Source organism: Nyctereutes procyonoides, unplaced genomic scaffold (assembly GCF_905146905.1).
Source record: "Nyctereutes procyonoides isolate TBG_1078 unplaced genomic scaffold, NYPRO_anot_genome, whole genome shotgun sequence".
Lineage (NCBI taxonomy): Eukaryota > Metazoa > Chordata > Mammalia > Carnivora > Canidae > Nyctereutes > Nyctereutes procyonoides.
Genome location: NW_026575126.1, coordinates 72,485,621 through 72,505,117, shown reverse-complemented (window position 1 = coordinate 72,505,117; position 19,497 = coordinate 72,485,621). Strand labels below are relative to the sequence as shown.

Sequence of the window (19,497 nt, the reverse complement as noted above, 5' to 3'; positions counted from 1 at the left end):
CTAGTGGGTAAACTATACACAGAAAATAAATGATAGCTAAGGGTGTTACTTGACTTTTAAGTATGGCTTTAGCTGCTTTTCCACTCTGGCTTTGTAGTATTCTCGATATTGTCTTGTTCTAATTTTGTAAAAATAAAGTCCTCTTTAACACAAAGTACATTTTTGTAGGATTTTCAACGTATAGGATTTCTATTTTAAATAACCTGTCTACTTCTGATTTCTAATTATACAAATTATATTATGTTCAGAGAATTTAAGGTTATCTGTGAACAAGTATAAAGTCAATTTTTTAAAAGATTTATTTATTTATTCATGAGAGACCTAGAGAGAGAGAGAGAGAGAGAGAGAGAGAGAGAGAGAGAGAAGCAAAGACATAGGTAGAGGGAGAAGCAGACCCCTTGCAGGGATCCTGATGCAGGACTCGATCCTGGATCCCAGGATCACACCCTGAGCCGAAGGCAGATGCCCAACTGCTGAGCCACCCAAGTGTCCCCTAAAGCCAATTTTTTAAAAAGATCCATGCTTTGTAAATTTATGTGCTGGGTGCAGAGTTCTAGATATGAATCAATTAGCTCATGCTTCTAAACTGTAGAATGCAAATATTGTACTTATCTATAGGTATTCAACAGCATGAGATGTTTTTGTTATTGACAGTCGTTTGTTAGAATCTCCCACATGACTAGAGACCTATATATTTATCACAATTGTGTCAATTCTTTATTTCTATTTTAATTTCGAGGCTATACTTACACTGTAAGGTATATGCAAGGGTATATTTTTTGTGTGTGTATAGTATATATTAATGACCACTGTATCAACTCAGTTACTTATTAGTATATATTATATAGTCTAACTTTTTATACCTATTACTTTCTTCTTCTTTGGCCTCAAATTTATATTGTTAGACTTGATTTCTAGTGGTTAATATATGCCCAGTATACCTTCACAGATCACTACCCATTCAAACTACCTATGATGTTTACATTTAGCTATCTATGTTTTAACACATATATTGGGATTTTATTCATTCTAAGCACACTCAAAATGCTAGCCTTGTCATTTCAGTCATAAAAATCAAACATTCCCAATGTTCATATCTAAGGACCACTAACTATCCTAGGGGAACACTGACAAGTGCTCAGATATATGTCCGAGCCGATTTTAAAACGTCAAAAGTTTTGAAAGAAAACATAAATGTCCTATGTAGAATAATGATCAAATGAACTACAATATAATCATACAACAAATTATCACAATAATACTATTAAACTTCTATGTGACAAAACAAGTAAATCCCAAAAACTTACACTGCAAGTTTGTGTACACACAAGAACATGTACATACCAACATATGTAGTACAATACCATTTGTGTCAAGCTTAAAAACTAAGAAAATACCATATATAAAATGCATGTGCATGGAAATACACAGACACTTCTGTAGGAGCAGATATGCGATAAAAGCATAAAATCTTTATAAAATCTTTATGGGTAACGGGGCAAGTGGGTGGCTCAGTCGATTAAGTGTCTGCCTCTGGATTTCAGCTCAGGTCAGGACCTCAGGGTCCTGAGATCTAGGATCACACTGGTCTGGCGTGGAGCCTGCTTAAGATTCTCTTTCTAGGACGCCTGGGTGGCCTGGGTGGCTCAGCGGTTGAGCCTCTGCCTTCACCTCAGGGCATGATCCTGGAGTCCCGGAATCGGGTCTGCCTCAGGCTCCCGGCAGGAACCTGCTTCTCTCTCTGCCTGTGCCTCTGCCTCTCTCTCTCTCTCTGTCTCTCTCATGAATAAATAAATAAAACCTTAAAAAAAAAAAAAAAAAAGGATTCTCTCTTTCCCTCTTCCTCTGCCCCTCACCTCCCCACCCAAACAAATGTTTATCAGTAAGGATGACCCTCAATTTCAAGAAACTAGTTAACTCGGAGGAATAGAAAAGAAAGTAGAAATTTCAGAGAGTCCAAGAAAAAGTGTCAATTACATATTTAACATGTTCTACTGTGGTAGGGGGCAGGGGGAGATGACAAGAGAGTAAGATTCCATAAACCCGGGCAGATGTACATTATGTCTTTAGGTTTGAACATTTCACTTTAAAAGAAACCATTTTAGAAACACAAAACAGCAATGTAAATAAATGATCTGTAAGTACACCCAACAATATGTCTCACAAATTTTGTTTTATAAAAAGAAGCCTAGGGGTGCCTGGCTGGATATTGGAGTTGCGAATTCAAGTCCCAAATTGGGTGGAGAGATTACTTAAAAAAATAAATTAATACAATCTTACGGTTTTTAAAAAAAGAAGCCTAAAACAACAGTATACACAAAAAGATCCCATTTATGTGAAATACAAAACCAGACAAAACTAATGTAGGTTGCTACAGGTCAGGAAGTTACCACGGGAGGGGGTTGCCTAGAAAGGAGCCCAAGGGAAGGAGCTAGTTTTAAGGATACTGACATCTAACAGCCCTTCAGAAAACACAAAAGGAGAAACAGATCTAGAGTCAGTTGGAGATTTCAATACTGTTTAACAGAATAAGTAGACAGAAATAGCAGTAGGAACAGCAGACCTAAATAACAACCAATCAACCTTAACAAAGTTAAAATAACTGAAATTATACAAAGAATGTTCTCCAACCATAACAGAAATAGAGAATCAGTAATAGAAAGGTACCTGAAAAGCCTACAAGTATGTGGAAATTAAAACTACCCACTTCTGCTATGATCCAGTAATCACACTACTGGGTATCTGCCCAAAAAACCAGAATAATACTAATTCAAAGGGATACATGCACTTTTGTGTTTATTGCAGCATTACTTACATTAGCCAAATTATGGAAGCATCGTAGTTATCTATCGATAGATGAATGGAGAAAGAAAATGTGGAATATACAGAGAAAGGAGTACTAATCAGCCACAAAAATGAATGAAATCTTGCCATTTGCACTGACATGGATGGAGGTGGAAAGTATTATGCTAAGCAAAGTAAGTCGGTCAGAGAAAGATAAATACCCTATGATTTTACTGTTGTGTGGAATTTTAGAAACAAAACAAATGAGTAAAGGGGAAAAAAATAACAGAGAAAGACAAAGCAAGAAAACAGACTCTTAACTATACAGATCACACTGACAGTTACCAAAAGGAGGTGACCAGAAGGATGGTAGAAGCAGGAGAAGGGGATTAAAGAGCACACTTGTCGGAGATGAGCACTGGGTGTCGTCTGAAAGTGTTGAATCACTATACTGTAAACCAGAAACTAATATAATACTGTATGTTAACTCTACTGGAATTAAAATAAAAATGTAATAAAAAAAATTACACACCTCTACAGAAACCACAGGACAAAGAAGAAATCACAAGGAAATTCAGAAAATGTTTTGAATTGAAAGAAAACAAATACAAATCAAAGTCTGTGGAATACAGCTGCACTAATGCTTAAGAAATTTATGTCATCAAATGTTTATATTAGAAAAGATTTTAAATCAATGATTTAAGCTTTTATCTTAAGAAACATAAAATAAACACAAATTAAAATTAAAACAAGAAAAACAACAGAAAGAAACCTAAGAGCAAAAGTCACTGAAAGTAAAAGCTGGTTCTGTGAGAAAAAGAAAAAGTATGTAAAAGCTCTAGAGCTGGACCAATGGTTCTCCACTGCTAGTGATTATATCCCCACTCCACAGGGAGAGTTTATGTCATAATTACAACATGATGGTCACAGCTAGGGAGATACTACTGCTATCTAGTGGGTAAAGGCTAGGAAAGCTACTAAACATTCTATAATTCATAGCTTAAAAGAGATACCCACAACAATCAACTGCTTGATCAGAATATCAACATTGACAAGCTTGAGAAACTCTGAGCTACAGCAACCAAGAAAAAAAAATGATAGACACAAACTAAAAAACTAGAAATGAGAAGGGCATCACTATACATCTTGCAAATATTAAAATAAAAAAAGAACACTTGGCAAAATAGATTCCCTAAGAGACACAAACTGCCAAAGCACAATCAAGAAGTATGTGACCTGAACAGCCCTACAACTATTAAAAGAAATCTAAAAATTAAAAAACAGACCAAGTTTAAAAACCTTCCATTGGGGAGCCTGGGTGGCTCAGCTGGTTAAGCGTCTGCCTTCAGTTTGGGTCATGATCCCAGAGTCCTGGGATCCAGCCCTGCATCAGGTTCCCTGCTCAGTGGGGAGTCTGCTTCTCCCTCTGCAGTTCCCTCTGCTTGTGCTCTCTCACTCTCTTTCAAATAAATGGATAAAATCTTAACAAATAAAAAATAAAAACCTGGGGGATCCCTGGGTGGCTCAGCGGTTTGGCGCCTGCCTTCAGCCTGGGGCGTGATTCTGGAGTCCCAGGATCAAGTACCACATCGGGCTCCATGCATGGAGCCCGCTTCTCCCTCTGCTTTTGTCTCTGCCTCTCTCTCTCTCTCTCTCTGTGTGTCTCTCATGAATAAATAAATAAGATCTTAAAAAAAAAAAAAAAAAAAAACCTTTCATTATGGAAACCAAAAGCATTAGGTGGCTTCACTGGCAAATTTCACCACACGCTTAAGAACAGAATAGTACCTATTCTCAAAAACACTGTTCCAGGGCAGCCCCGGTGGCGCAGCGGTTTGGCGCTGCCTGCAGCCTGGGGTGTGATCCTGGGGACCTGGGGACCTGGGGAACGAGTCCCACATTGAGCTCCCTGCGTGGCGCCTCCTTCTCCCTCTGCCTGTATCTCTGCCTCTCTCTCTCTGTGTCTATGAATAAATAAATAAAATCTTAAAAAAAAAAAAACAAATACTGTTCCAGTATATCACTTCCCAATTCATTTTGCTGAGGCCAACATTACCAAAACCAAATACAAGGACATTTATAACAAGTTTTCTGACTAGTATCTCTTAAGAACAATCAATAATACATTAAAAGAATACATTATGGGACGCCTGGGTGGCCCAGCGGTTGAGTGTCTGCCCTTGACTCAGGGCGTGATCCCGGGAGTCTGGGGATCGAGTCCCACATCCGGCTCCCTGCATGGAGCCTGCTTCTCCCTCTGCCTGTGTCTCTGCCTCTCTCTCTCTGTGTCTCTCATGAATAAATAAAAATCTTAAAAAAAAAAAAAAAGAATACATTATAACCAAGAAGGGTTTATTATCCCAGTAATACCTGTCTGGTTTAACATCTGAAAATTAGTATTAATCACCATTTTAACAGACTAAACAAGAAAAACCCATATAATCATCTCAAGAGATACAGAAAAGACCTATGAATTCAACATCCAATCACTATAAGCACTCTTCCCACTCGGAATACTAGAACTTCCTCAAACTGATGAAAGGCATCTACCAAACATTCACAGCTATTATACTGAAAGATGTCCTTCTAAAACTGTGAACAGGATAGGGATGTCTACTCTCACTACTCCTGTTCAAAACAACACCAGGGGTCCCAGATTGTGCAATTAACCCAAGGAAAGGAAATGGAAGGAATGACATTGTCTACTTAGAAAATACCAAAGATTTCACCAACAAGTTGCTTCAACTAATAAGTGAATTTTAACCAAGACACAAGATACAAGGTCAGTTGTAGTTCTATGTATTGGCTATAGCTGGAAGCTGAAATGTATCAGAATTTACATTTACATGCCATTTACACCAAAAAACATTAAATAGATATAAATCTTACAAAATGGGCACTACAGGATCTTTCTCTGAAAACAAAGCTCTGATAAAAAAATCTAGGAAAAGCTAAATAGGTAAGAGATATAAACCATGCTCATGAATTAAAAGATTGGGTATTAAGATACTTAGTTCAAATCAGCTATATAGATTCAGCATAATCTCTATCAATATTCCCACAGTTTTTGAACAAATCACCAAGCCTATTTTTATAATTTATATGAAAAGATAAAGGAGCTAAAATAGACAAAATAATTTTTATAAAGAACAATTCTGTAGGACTGCCACAATCTGATTTCAGGACTTACTATAAGCTATAGCACTCAACACAGGTTAATATAAGGTTTACAAAAGGACACACAGAAATCAAGGTAATGCAATGGAAAAGAACAGTCTTTTCAACAAATGCTACTAGAAAATTTGGATATCCATCTGCTTAAGTTTGAACTAAATATTTGCCACGCCATGCAAAAATAAGGCCTAAATTGATGGAAGACCTAAACGTAAAACCACAAAATTTTTGTAAAACAAGATACACATTGTCTAGCTCCTACCTTCTCCAATTGGACCTAAGATAATATCATTTCAAACAATCTTCGCTCTACAAACATCTGATCTCCAACCCTTATTTCTCAAGCATCACCTTAAATTACTCAACGAACAAACTCAAAAGGGAACAAAAAAGCTTCTATACTCATGGCTGAGAATGACAACCCTAAACAGACAATACCAAAGATGAAGACAGACTTTTTATTTTAAAAATAATGTGTTAAGAAAAAAAAGACTAGGGTAGCCCAAGTGGCTCAGCGGTTTAGCGCCTGCCTTCAGCCCAGGGCATGATCCTGGAGACCCAGGATCGAGTCTCACATCAGGCTCCCTGCACGAAGCCTGCTTGTGTCTCTGCCTCTCTCTCTCTCTCTCTCTCTCTCTCTCTCTCTCTCTCTCTCTGTCTGTCATGAATAAATAAATAAACTCTTTAAAAAAAAAAGACTATTTTATCAACTAGTATTTATTAAATTTATGCACGTGTATTAGGTACCAAAAGCTACTTTTATAAAGGCTAAATTTTTTTCCATAATTTTAACTCTTTACTTAAAACTCCACAGAATTCTCTCAACCTTTTACCCATGTGATTACTAACATCACAAGCCATAAAATGTTCAAAACTGGCAGATAAAAATAATAAAATTCACTGTGAAACACTTTAATATATGTATACAGTTATTCACATTACAAATAAGAATAAATTTATTCATAAAACATTCACAATGCTCTAGAACTAATAAGGGCTTATCTTTTTAAATGAGTTACCACTATTAAGCAAATCACAACGAAAATGAGGTCTCGTAAGACACTCACTAAAATGGCTAAAAAGAAGACTGACAGGACAAGTGTTGGCAAGGATGTGGAACAACCAGGAACTACTTATGCACTGCCGGTGGAAATGTAAAATAGTACAAGCACCGTGCAAAACAGTTTGGTGGTTTCTTACAAAATTAAATACCTACCATATGTCCCAGCTATTCCATTTCTAGGAATCTACTCAAGAGAAATGAAGGTATATTTCCATACAACAATTTGCACACAAAAGTTCACAGCAACTTTGGTTTTAATAGCCCCCCAAACTAGAGACAATCAAAATATCCAACAATATAAAAAGGAATAAACAAATTGTGGTATACAGCCAAGCAATGGAATAATACTCGGTAATAAAATGGAATTAGCTATGGATATATGCAACATTGTGGATGAATTTCAAAACAATTATGTGGAATGAAAGAAGTCACATCCCATCCCAAGAAAACAGTACATACTTCATAATGATTCTACTTATAGAAATTTCAAGAAAAATGGAAACTCGTGTCAAATGAGAGAAAACAGATCAGTGGTTGGCTGGAGAGGGCAGTGAATTGCAACAGAATACAAAGAACCTTGAGGGTTATGGAAATGTCATTATCCTCACTGCAGTGAAGATAACTTTACAGGTATATAGAGACAACCAAACTAATCAGATTTTATACATTAATATTTTCATGTATTTTGTACATCTATAAAAATTAAATGAGCTATAAAATATAGAAAATGTTCTTCAAAACTAAAATCTGACGATGGATAAGAGCAAACTGCATTGTTAAACTACAACTTTTAATACCTCCCTAATAAGCAAGTAAAAAAATAGAACAAAGTGATAAATTAATAGCTAAAAATTTATTATCTTACCTTTTATAGATTTTTAAGATAATGATAATGCTTACACAGATATTTTTTGTTGCACAAATAGAGTGATTCCAGGTTCAGAAGACCTCTTTTCTGTCTTTCAAATAACTATAGAAACTAGAACTGAATTCTAAATTGTGCCACAGCTTTTGCTTGTCCTTTTAAGAATATTAATGGCTATTGTACATTTTGCCTGTAGATAGATTACTTAACTCATTGCTCTATTTTTGAAATCTATCTCATTCCAGTGAAAAATTATAAGCAAATGCCAATCAAGAAAGTCAATAAAGTCGTATTTAATGAATTCAGGCAATTGATAAATTTGAATCTTAACCACCAACAACTCTGGAAAGAAAAAATGCATGAATGGTATACCTTGAATATTATATTGATAGTAATCAGGATCTTCTGATTCTTCTTTTACTGTCACAGCTGCCATTTCCAGAGAAATACCTGTAAAAGCAAATGAAAGTATATAATTACACATTAGGGCATGCAGTTAGATGGTGTAGGAAAATCTCTCCTACCTAAATAATGCAGAGCAATGAATGAAGACTTTGAAAGGACAAAAGTTTGCTAGGTAGCAAAGGGGCAAAAACCATCTAAAATCCAACCTAAACAATGTTTTAACAATATTACTAATTTTCTGAGATGATCTGCTTTTTCCTCTGAGATCCTTATTCTTAGATTTGAGGAAAATTAGTCATACTCTCTTTTCATCCACCATTAAGAATGCTTTTACAGGGGTGCCTGGCTGGCTCAGTCAGTAGAACACAGGACTCCTGATCTCACGATCATGAATTCAAGTCTCATGTTGGGTATAGAGCTTACTTAAGAAATAGAAAAAGACTTTCACAAATTACTGAACATCACCTGTAGGGGCATCTGGATGGCTCAGTCAGTTAAGCATCTGCCTTAGGCTCAGGTCATCATCTCAGGTTTGAGACATGGAGCCTTGTGTCAGGCTCCGTGCTAGGCATAGGACCTGCTTAAGATTGTTTCTCTCCCTCTTCCTCCCTCTGAATGGAAGGAAGGAAGGAAGGAAGGAAGGAAGGAAGGAAGGAAGGAAGGAAGGAAAAGGGAGGGGAGGGGAGAGGAGGGGAGGGGAGGGGAGGGGAGGGGAGGGGAGGGGAGGGGAGGGGAGAGGAGAGGAGAGGAGAGGAGAGGAGAGGAGAGGAGAGGAGAGGAGAGGAGAGGAGAGGAGAGGAGAGGAGAGGAGAGGAGAGGAGAGGAGAAAGGAAGGAGGAAGGAGGAAGGAGGAAGGAGGAAGGAGGAAGGAAATTACCTTTAAACTTCAGTTGTAATGACTCAACACTCCGAGGTTAAGATGGTTTTGTTTTACTTTATTTTATAGATTTTATTGATTTATCCAGGAGAACCAGAGAGGGTCAGAGACAGGCAGAGAGAGAAGCAGGCTCCCTTTAGGGACGAGACTCAATCCCAGGATCTCAGGATCATGCCCTGAGCAAAAGGCAGACGCTCAACCACTGAGCACCCAGGCACCCTAAGATGGCATCATTTTATCTTTTTTTTAAGATTTTATTTATTTATTCATGAGAGACACAGAAAGACAGGCAGAGACATAGGCAGAGGGAGAAGCAAGTTCCATGTGGGGAGCCCAATGTGGAACTCGATCCCGGGGCACTAGGATCACAACCCAAATCGAAGGCAGACACTCAACCTCTGAGCCACCCAGGTAGCCCTAAATTGAGAATATTAAGATACAAAGTATAAGGGAGAAAAAAGAAACCTCTCTGATAATGATGCTATTATATCCATACATAAAGATGGTTGAAGAATTCAACAAAATAGGACTTTTCTCAATTCAGCATGTTTATTTTTAGATACACACTATTCAAGAAATGACTATGTGAATAAAAGAGAACAATTAGCAAAATGATCATTTAGGTGCAATCAACTAAAAGCTAAACAGAAAACCGTGGCATAGATTCAAATACTTCCTTCCCAATAAGATATTCAATGCTATCTTTCTCGTACATCTCTCAAAAAAGTAACACTTGGTCTATCTGTAACATACACAAAAGCTCCTGATCTCTCTCTCTCTGTCTCTCTCTCCTCACCTGCCCTCTCTCACACCAGCACACAGGCAGGAACAATTAATATAGCTTCCCTTTGGGGCGCCTGGTGGCTCAGTTGGTGAAGTGTCCGATTCTTGGTTTCAGGTCAGGTCGTGATCTCAGGGGCGTGGGATAGAGTCCCCAGTCGGGCTCCACATTCAGCGTGGAGCCTGCTTGTCCCTCTCCTCTCTCTCTCTCTCTCTCTCTCTCTCTCTCTGAGAATAAAATCTTAAAACAAAAAAACACAGCTGCTTCTTTCCCCAACTACCAATCCCAAATGCCACTAGATGCCACTGAACAATGTAGGCAGCCGTATCAGGTAGGTTCTGTGCAACAGAATGAGAAGAGGACTTAAAGGAGATTAAGGGGACACCAAGGAGGGCTTTAGGAGACGGAGGTAGATGAGTGGGCAAGCACGGGTGGTGACAGCCCAACAGGGAGGGCCACAGTGGGAGTGAGCCAAGGAGCCATGGGCTACAAAATAGGACATAGGCCCAATGAAGTAAATATATTAAGAATATCTGACTAGCAGGATCCTCACTGCAACAGACAGGAATTATACAGGAAAAGGAGGGGAAGGAACCCTTGGGATGTCAAGAACTGAAAATATGGGCATGGAAAAATAGAGATGTAAATGGAGGCATAGATATATTTACATGTATACAAACACATGTATATAAGGCACACACATAGGTTCCCAAGCTTTGTTAGAAATAGTAACATCCCAACTGCAGTCAGCACACCCAGCACCAAGATCCTTTTGTCTCAATATCACTCAGGAACCACGGCTTCTTGAAATGGTTGATACTAGAGCTGGACTAGAGAGGGATTAGAGACGAACCTTGACCATGTTCTACTACAAGAAAGATAAAAGTTATCGGGCAGCCGGGGTAGCTCAGGGGTTTAGCGCCACCTTCAGCCCAGGGCCTGATCCTGGAGACCTGGGATCGAGTCCCACCTCGGGCTCCCTGCGTGGAGCATGCTTCTCCCTCTGCCTGTGTCTGTCTGTCCCTCTCTCTAGGTCTCTCATGAATAAATAAATAAATAAAATCTTTAAAAAAAAGTTATCTAAAATGATAGATGACATATGGACCAGGGAAAGGATCTGGGACTTCTTGAAGTGGCTCCCAAAGGCCAAAGAAAGGACTATTTGCAAATCAAGATAAATACTGATAATAATGTGTTGAATAAAATAGAAACATATGAAAGTAATAAACTGATTTTAATGGAAAGCCTGATGAGGAGTGGCACATATTTCTAGAGTCTCAGAGAAACTTCCACAAATATAATTACTACAAAGGAAAAGAAGAGTAAGTTCATAGAGGAAAAGCCTCTCAAAACTAACTTTCATCTCATAAATGAAACCAACAGTAAAGGGATCAAGAGAAATCACCACCTGATTATGAATGAACACAGTATCACTTCTATGATACTTTTGCTTAAAAATAAATAAATAAAATAAAAAGGCATTACATGAATCCAGTCATGAGAAAATATTAGATACTTCCTTCAAACATGCCCAGGTCACAGGAAGAAGACCCAGAAAGATTAGGAGACACTCCAGAGTAAAGAAGCCATCCACAAACACAATAGCAAAACTTGAGAAAGGTTTGATAATTAGATGGGAGTAACTTATTGCCCTTATTTTGATGACTGCACTGTGGCAACATGGGACCATGTCCTGGTTTGTAAGAATCACACACTTCAAAGAGTGAAAGGGCATCATGTTGGCAACTTTATGTCCAATGACACAGGGAAAATTCCCGGACATGGTGCGGGTTTCCTAAAAGTCTGCAATAATTTCTAAATGTTAACACTTTAAGATAAAAATTTAAACAACTGGGCAGCCCCAGTGGCTCAGCGGTTTAGCACCGCCTTAGGTCCAGGGCATGATCCTGGGGCCCTGGAACAGAGTCCCACATCGGGCTCCCTGCGTGGAGCCTGCTTCTCACTCTGCTGGTGTCTCTGCCACACTCTCTCTCTCTCTTCTCTGTGTGTCTCTCATTAATAAATAAATAAAATCTTAAAAAAAAATTTAAACAACTACAGTATCATTCATCTATTCACCATGGTAGCATTTCCTCAACTAAGTAGCACTCTGTCTTCTGGACACCTGCATTATCAGCAGGTATTCCACTGATGGAGCTGTAGGTTAAGTGCCGTTTTTGTAAGGCAGCAAAGGATCAAAGAACATGTGTACCTTCAATGATAAGAAAGGGGCATCTGGCTATCTCAGTTGGAACACACAACCCTTAATCTCAGGGTTGTGACTTCAAGCCCCATGTTCACTATAGAGATTACTTAAAAATAAAATCTTAAGGGCAGCCCCGGTGGCTCAGTGGTTTAGCACCGCCTTCAGCCCAGGGCATGAGACCTGGGATCGAGTTCTACGTCGGGCTCCCTGCATGGAGTCTGCTTCTCCCTCTACCTGTGTCTCTGCCTTTCTTTCTCTCTCTCTCTCATGAATAAATAAAGAAAAAACATTTTAAATAAATAAATAAATAAAATCTTAAAATAGTGAATAAAATGAAATGACAAGAATTACCAAAGCATCATCTGCATAATAAAGCAACCATTTAAGCAGTCATCAAGAATTTTTAAAGCTGCCATGTCCACCTACTCTTTACTGAGTATGAGCAGAGTGTTTGCCAATCTGCTGGTACAACTTCCACCTCTGTTGGGTTTTTATCTCTCTTTAACAAAACTAAGCATTTTCTCTTGCTTCTTGAATCTCTGATCATTTATTCTTTGGATTGGCTCTCCGTAAGTCCACTACAACAACCGCTTGTCATATGTCCTGCAAGAAGCCATTCCCTGCATCTCACATGTCTCTGACACATTTTGGCTGACTCTGCCATCCTTCATATTTAATTCCTCTTAGTCTTATGTGGTACTTAGAAATCATTCGGATGATTACTGAATTTTCCCCCCACAATGCTTTTAATCTGAACTCTAATTATATATACGCAATTTTTCACACTTCACAAAGTCAAGTCAGACTCTCACTATTTTGTTTTCAAGTGCTCTAGTTGATTCTCTTTGGTGTTCTAAATACACAATCCTATTGTCTGTACAAGCTAATGATGCCCTCCACTTCCTAATTACTGAAACCTCATTCTTTTACTGGTTTGTACTAGCACACTGGTAAGAAACTGGTGAAATGTGCTTCTTCATCATACAAAGAATGCTTCTAGTGGTTCTCTACTAAACACAATGATGGGCTGGCATTTACAATTATGTATGATAGTCCAATCAATCAGGTTAAGGATTTCTTTTTTTTAAGATTTTATTTATTCATGAGATACACAGAGAAAGAGGCCGAGACATAGGCAGAGGGAGAAGCAGGCTCCCTGGGGGGGTGCCCAATGCAGGGCTCAATTCTAGGACCCCAGGATTATGACCAGAGCCAAAGGCAGACGCTCAACCACTGAGCTACACAGGTGCCCCAGGTTAAAGGTTTCTGCTGCCTTCTTATCATCTACTCAGATGATATATTATTTCTAATTATTTTAGTAACAAGAAAAAGTGAGTTTAGAGATTTACTAATAATATCCTTGTGTTCCTAGATGAAACTTAAGTCTGAAATTCACTACATAAGGTAATTTTTTTTGAAGATTTCATTTTTTATTAAAATTTCTACACCCAACATGGGGCTCGAACTTACAACCCCGAAATCAAGAATTGTCCTATGCTCTATCAATTGAGCCAGTCAGGCAGCCCAGAGAATGGTTTAACTAATTTGAGAGCACAATAAAAGATCGGCTCTGCAACAATGCAAACATGGACATAACAAAACTGAAAACTGCCTTCCATCCTAAGAGGTCAAACCGAAAATATCACTATTTTGCAGTGACACAAAACTGCATTTTACAAATTCAAATGTTTGGACTCCAGCTATAGCCTCTGCTTATTAGATCATACAGTTTATATATGCCTTCAGTACAAAAACGCAGTAAATGTCAATTTCTCTTTGCCAAGCACCAAAGCTAATTATAAAATATATTCCTGGTAATAATACAATGATCTTTTAAAATTATGTATTATTTTTTAAAGATAAAGTTGCAGGGTGCCTCAGTGGCTCAGTCGGTTAAACACCTGCCTTCAGCTCCAGGCCATGATTCTCAGGGTCCTGGGACTGAGTCCCACATCAGGCTCCAAGCACAGCAAGGAGTCTGCTTCTTCCTCTCTACAACTTGTGCTCTCGCCCATGGGTGCTCTCTCTCAAATAAATAAATAAATACAAGATGAAGATGCTTTCACTCAGAACCAGAAAAACAAAAAAATCCTAACAACAGAATTATAATCAAGTCATGAAGAGCTGTATGTTTTATAAATAAGCTAAACCACTTGTGCCCTACAAATGGAACATGGCAAAAAAGCAAAACGTATGTAAAATGCCCAAGATCATGCTCAGTTGCCAAAGAACTTGAACAGTAAAAATCAATTTACCTATATGGTCAGAGTGGAAAAGGGGAAGAGTACTGGGAGATAGTAAAATAATTATATCCTCATTTTTCCATATGTTAACATAACAAAACCAAACCTTCAAACAACATGACCTACAGTGTGCTACTGGTCTAAGGCTAGACATTAGAGTTCAGGGGAACAGAACTGATAGTTGTAGAAGTACACTTGGTCACCTGCTGTTTGATAGAGGTGCTGAGGAGATCCGATGGGAACAGGTCAGCTTTTCAACAAAGGACACGAGGACAGTGGCATGTCCGCATGAAGAAGGATGAAATCAGACCCTTCCCTGGCAACCCACACAACTATAAACTCAAAACAGGCTTGAGGTTTAGATTATAAGAGTTAAAACCATAAAATTCAAGTAAAATACAGTAGTGTAAAATTCTTCATGACCTCAGGTGAGGCAAAGAGTTTAGTTTTTCTCAGATGTAACACCAAAAGCCCAAATTATAAAAAAAAATTGAAAAACTGAATTCCATCAAAATGAAAACATTTTTAGGCTTCAAAGGACACCATAAAAAATGAAAACACAAGCCACAGAGTAGAAAAATATATTTGCAAAACGTTATTTCTGGGGGAAAAAAAATGTATCCAGAATACATAAAGAACTGTTATAATTTTTCTTAATTTTTTTAAAAGGGAGAAAAAAAGAAGAAAGAAGAAAGAAGGAAATCTTGTTATCTGTGACAACATGGATGGATCTACAGAGCATGAGGCTGAGTGAAATAAGTCAGACTAAAACCATATGATTTTACTTATATGTGAAATGTAAAAATCAAAACAAAAGAACAAAGACTCTTAAATATAGAGAACAAACTGGTGGTTGCCAGAGGGAAGGTGTGTGATGGGTTGGGCAAAACAGAGAAAAAAAGATTAAAAGGTACAAACTTTCAGTTATAAAGTAATTAAGTAAGTATAAAAAGTACAGCATAAAGGATATAGTCAATATTGTAATGATGTATGGTGACCGATGATGGCCATACTTACCATGATGAGCACTAAATAATGTAGAGAGAATTATCTAATCACTATGCTATAAATCTGAAACTAACAAAACAAAACACTGTACATCAGCTCTATTTCGATAAGGAATAAATAGCGGCACCTGGGTGGCTCAGTCAGTTAAGCATCTGCCTGCAGCTTAGGTCATGATCTTAGGGTCCTGGGACTGAGTGCCGCATTGGGCTCCCTGTTCAGCAGGCAGTCTACTTTTCCTCCCTCTCTCCCCCTGACCCCCACTTCTGTCTGCATACTCCCTCTCTTTAAAAAAAAAAAAATGAAAAAATAACCAAAAAGAAAAGAAACAACATAATTAAAGAATGAGCAAAAGATTTAAAAAGACATTTCATCAAAGGCAATATATGAATACCTAATGAGCACATAAAATGATTTCAACATCATTAGGAAAATGCAATTAAAACCACAGTTCCAGAGGCATCTGGGTGGCTAGTCGATTAAGTAGCTGCCTTCAGCTCAGGTCATGATCTGCGTGTCCTTGGATGGAGTCCAGCATCAGGCTCCCTCCTCAGCAGGGAGCCTGCTTCTCTCTCTGCCCCTCCCCTTGTTCATGTCACATAAATAAATAATCTTAAAAAAAAAAAAAAACACAGTTCTAGGATATCCTGGAAAAGGCAAAACAATGAAGGCAGTAAAAAGATCAGTGATGGATGGCCAGGTGTTAGAGGAGAGAGACAGATGAAAAGGCAGAGGTCAGAGGACTTTTAGGGCAGTGAAACTATTCTGTATGATACAGACAAGTCATCATTATACATTTATCAAAATCCACAAAATGTACAAGACTAAACCCTAATGTAAAGTACAGATGCTAGGTGATAATGATTCATCATTTTTAATACCACTTTGATATGAGATGTCCATAGTGGGAGGGAGAGTAGAAGGTACATGAGAACACCCTCTATACTTTTTGTTGAGTTTTGTTGTGAACCTAAAACTGCTCTAAAAATAAAATGTCTATTTAAGAGCATAAAGGAAAAAAAAAAAAAACCCACACAATGAGATACCACTTGAGAATACCTAGAATGACTATAATCAAAAAAGACAGACATTACCACATTTAGCCAAGATACAGAGAAACTGAAACCTCATACATTGCTGCTAAGAATGTACAGCCACTCTAGAAAACAATTTGTCAGTTGCTTATAAGTATACAGTTACCACAGAAGTAGCAATTCGCTCCTGGGTATCTATGTATACTAGAGAAATGAAGAGAGACTTATTTCCACACAAAGACAAATATGTGAATGTTCACAGCCATGTTATCAAAACAGCCAAAAAGTACGAACAATTCAAATGCCCAAATGGTAAATGGATTAAGAAAAGGTAGTATATCTATACAATGGAATAATATTCAGGGTATGAACTACTTATATACACTACAACTATTTTTGAAGATGAATCTCCAAACATGATGCAGAGTTTAAAAGAGGCAAATGTAAAATACCATATTGTATGATTCTACTCATATGCAATGCAATGTCCAGGTAACCTACAAAACCCAAAATTAGATTAATGGTGGGAATATGGTTTCTACTTAGGCACCAGGTTTCCATCTGGGATGATAAAAATTTTCCAATATCAGATTGTCATGATTACTGCAAAACTCTGTGTACTCAACACCACCGAATTTTATACTTAGGGCTAAGTGAATTTGGCTGTATCTCACTCGATAAAGCTACCCAAAAAATATATATGAAATAAGAGTACAAGCATGACATTTAAAAGTAAGGAAATGAACACCAAAAACAGCATAAAGTTAAAAGCAGTCTCCCTAGAGAGTAGAAATAGGTGGCAGACGGGGGGAGGCAGGGAGAGTAAGATTACTTGCTTGGCTTGTGTAAAAAGCACTGCAGAAAGAGATGACATTTTACACTACTGTTCCTATGTAATCGGGGGCAAAACCTATTAACAAATTTGCTTACAAACATGTAATCAGCAACAAACTTCTGGCTACCATTCAGTAAATAAACTTTTTCAGGTTTTAGTATAGTATCTGGTAACATTAAGAGACAATGTCACCAATGGAACAAATTTGTTCTGTCTGCTTCTCATCAATACATCACAGTAAAAAATAAGTCAAAATACAATCTTCTACATTAAGGAAAAGGTTCCCTTACTTTTATTTCACAGATTCTAAAAGCACTAGCAAGCACATACCAGAATCTTCTGTGGGTTCAGTTTTCACTTTGACGGGGCCACAGCTGAAAGGAAAAAAGCCTTAATGAAGCTCTGCACTGGTGCGGGCTGTCCACATACCAACACACAAAATCACTCACCTGACCAAGCTCAAGGCAAATCTGACTCAACTTTTTAAGTTTACATATTTATCTCTTGCATAACGATAACCTGTCCACTGAATTTAGTATTTTAATTCCAATCAACTTTTTTTGGGGGAAAAAAGACTGACGACATAGGATAACATAATAACTTGCAAATTCCATGTTACTCTAAGGCCCTCCTCTTCCCAGTGTGGTTATCAACCTATCTTAAATGCTTCCCCCCAGAGCTACTCAGTCAAACACTGCATTTTCACAGAACCCCAAATGAATCAGCTAAATATTAACCCTCAAGACATGTGATACGGGCCTTTTAATGTTCTAATTCCCCAAGATTCGAAAAACTAAAGTCCCCGGGATGTGGATGTGCAGGTTTATGCGTACTGATGAACTTTGCTTTTTACCTTCCACCTGGAGACAGCATGGACCTTTCAGCATCTGTTACCATTACGCGACCACCTATGTACAAAAAAATAGTGAGATTTAGGTTTTGCCAACACTTTCAACTAATATTTCCAAAGGTCCTCAACAGAGAGTAAGCAGGGTAGGGATGTCCACAGCTCCAGGTCACAGTGGAGGGCACGCTGCAGTAGTGGAGGGTACACGGCAGTGTGAATCCACATAACAATGTCCTTCATTCTTCCCTCAAAGGAAGGGGAGTGGGGATGATGACCATCCAACAGTTTTCACCCCCTCACCCACCAGCACCCTCCCCCCTTAAGGAAAAAGCTCATAATTTTTTTAAAGATTTTATTTATTTGACAGAGAGCACAAGTAGGGGAAGCAGCAGGCAGAGGGAGAGGGAGAAGCAGGCTCCCCGCAGAGCAGGGAGCTGGACATAGAAATCGATCCCAGGACCCTGGGATCATGACCTAAGCCAAAGGCAGACACTTAGCCAAATGAGCCACCCAGGTGCCCCAAAGCTCATAGGTTTATCAGTGAAACAAATACACCAATGCACTATTACTCCAACAGTAGAGAAGAAGCCTATACTGACACAGGAGTGCTAATAAAGATTTCTGTTAGGGATACATCAAGCAAACAGTGACTGAGTAACAGATACAGGATTTCTATTTGAGAGTGATAAAAATATTCTGAAATTAAGACTGAGGTGACAGTTGCCCATCTTGTAAATATACAAGATGAACTGCACACTTTAAAACCATGAATTTTATATTAAAAAGCCCATGAATTTTATGTTTGCAAAAAAATTAAAATGTAAAGAGAGGCTGATGCCACCAAATGTGAATGAAGATATAGAATAACTGGGACTCTCGATGTTGGTGGGACCACCAAATGAAATAAATCACACTAAAAACCAGATTGGCACGTTCTTGAAGAATTATTTATGTAAATACCATGTGCCACTCCAATTTTAGGTATTTACTCAAATGTGTGTCCACATAAGGTCTTACACTGAAATATTCACAGTAGTTTTCTTTATAAAAGCCAAGAAATGGAAACCCAAATTTTCATGAACAGGTGAATGGGTAAACAATTATAGTGTACCTGTACCGTAATACTCATCAGGAAAAATAAGGAATTACTGATACACAAACAGGCATAAATCTCAAAATAAGACAAAAAAAAGTACCTACTATGATTCAATTTCTATTTTAAAGTCTAGAAAATGCAAATAAATCCACAGTGACAAAATCAATGGTTGCCTAGGATTAAGGGTAGGAGAAACAAAAGACAGGAATTATCAAAGGCTGACCGCAAACTTGGGGTGAAAGATATGTTCCTTGTCTTGACTGTATTGATGGTTTTCACAGT

General features: G+C 38.1%; 1 protein-coding gene across 11 annotated transcripts in view; it reads right to left on the bottom strand.

Annotated features, from left to right (window-relative positions):
• The window catches only part of GTF2I (general transcription factor IIi), a 113,076-nt gene that overhangs the window by 55,396 nt on the left and 38,183 nt on the right, over nucleotides 1–19,497 (bottom strand). For all 11 annotated transcript variants that reach the window (XM_055339430.1, XM_055339432.1, XM_055339436.1 and 8 more), the window contains exons 7-9: nucleotides 18,126–18,180; nucleotides 17,603–17,646; nucleotides 8,259–8,336 (exon numbers count right to left, since the gene is read on the bottom strand). In XM_055339430.1, the coding sequence (XP_055195405.1) occupies nucleotides 8,259–8,336; nucleotides 17,603–17,646; nucleotides 18,126–18,180 (177 nt within the window). The remainder of the gene's footprint in view (nucleotides 1–8,258; nucleotides 8,337–17,602; nucleotides 17,647–18,125; nucleotides 18,181–19,497) is intronic.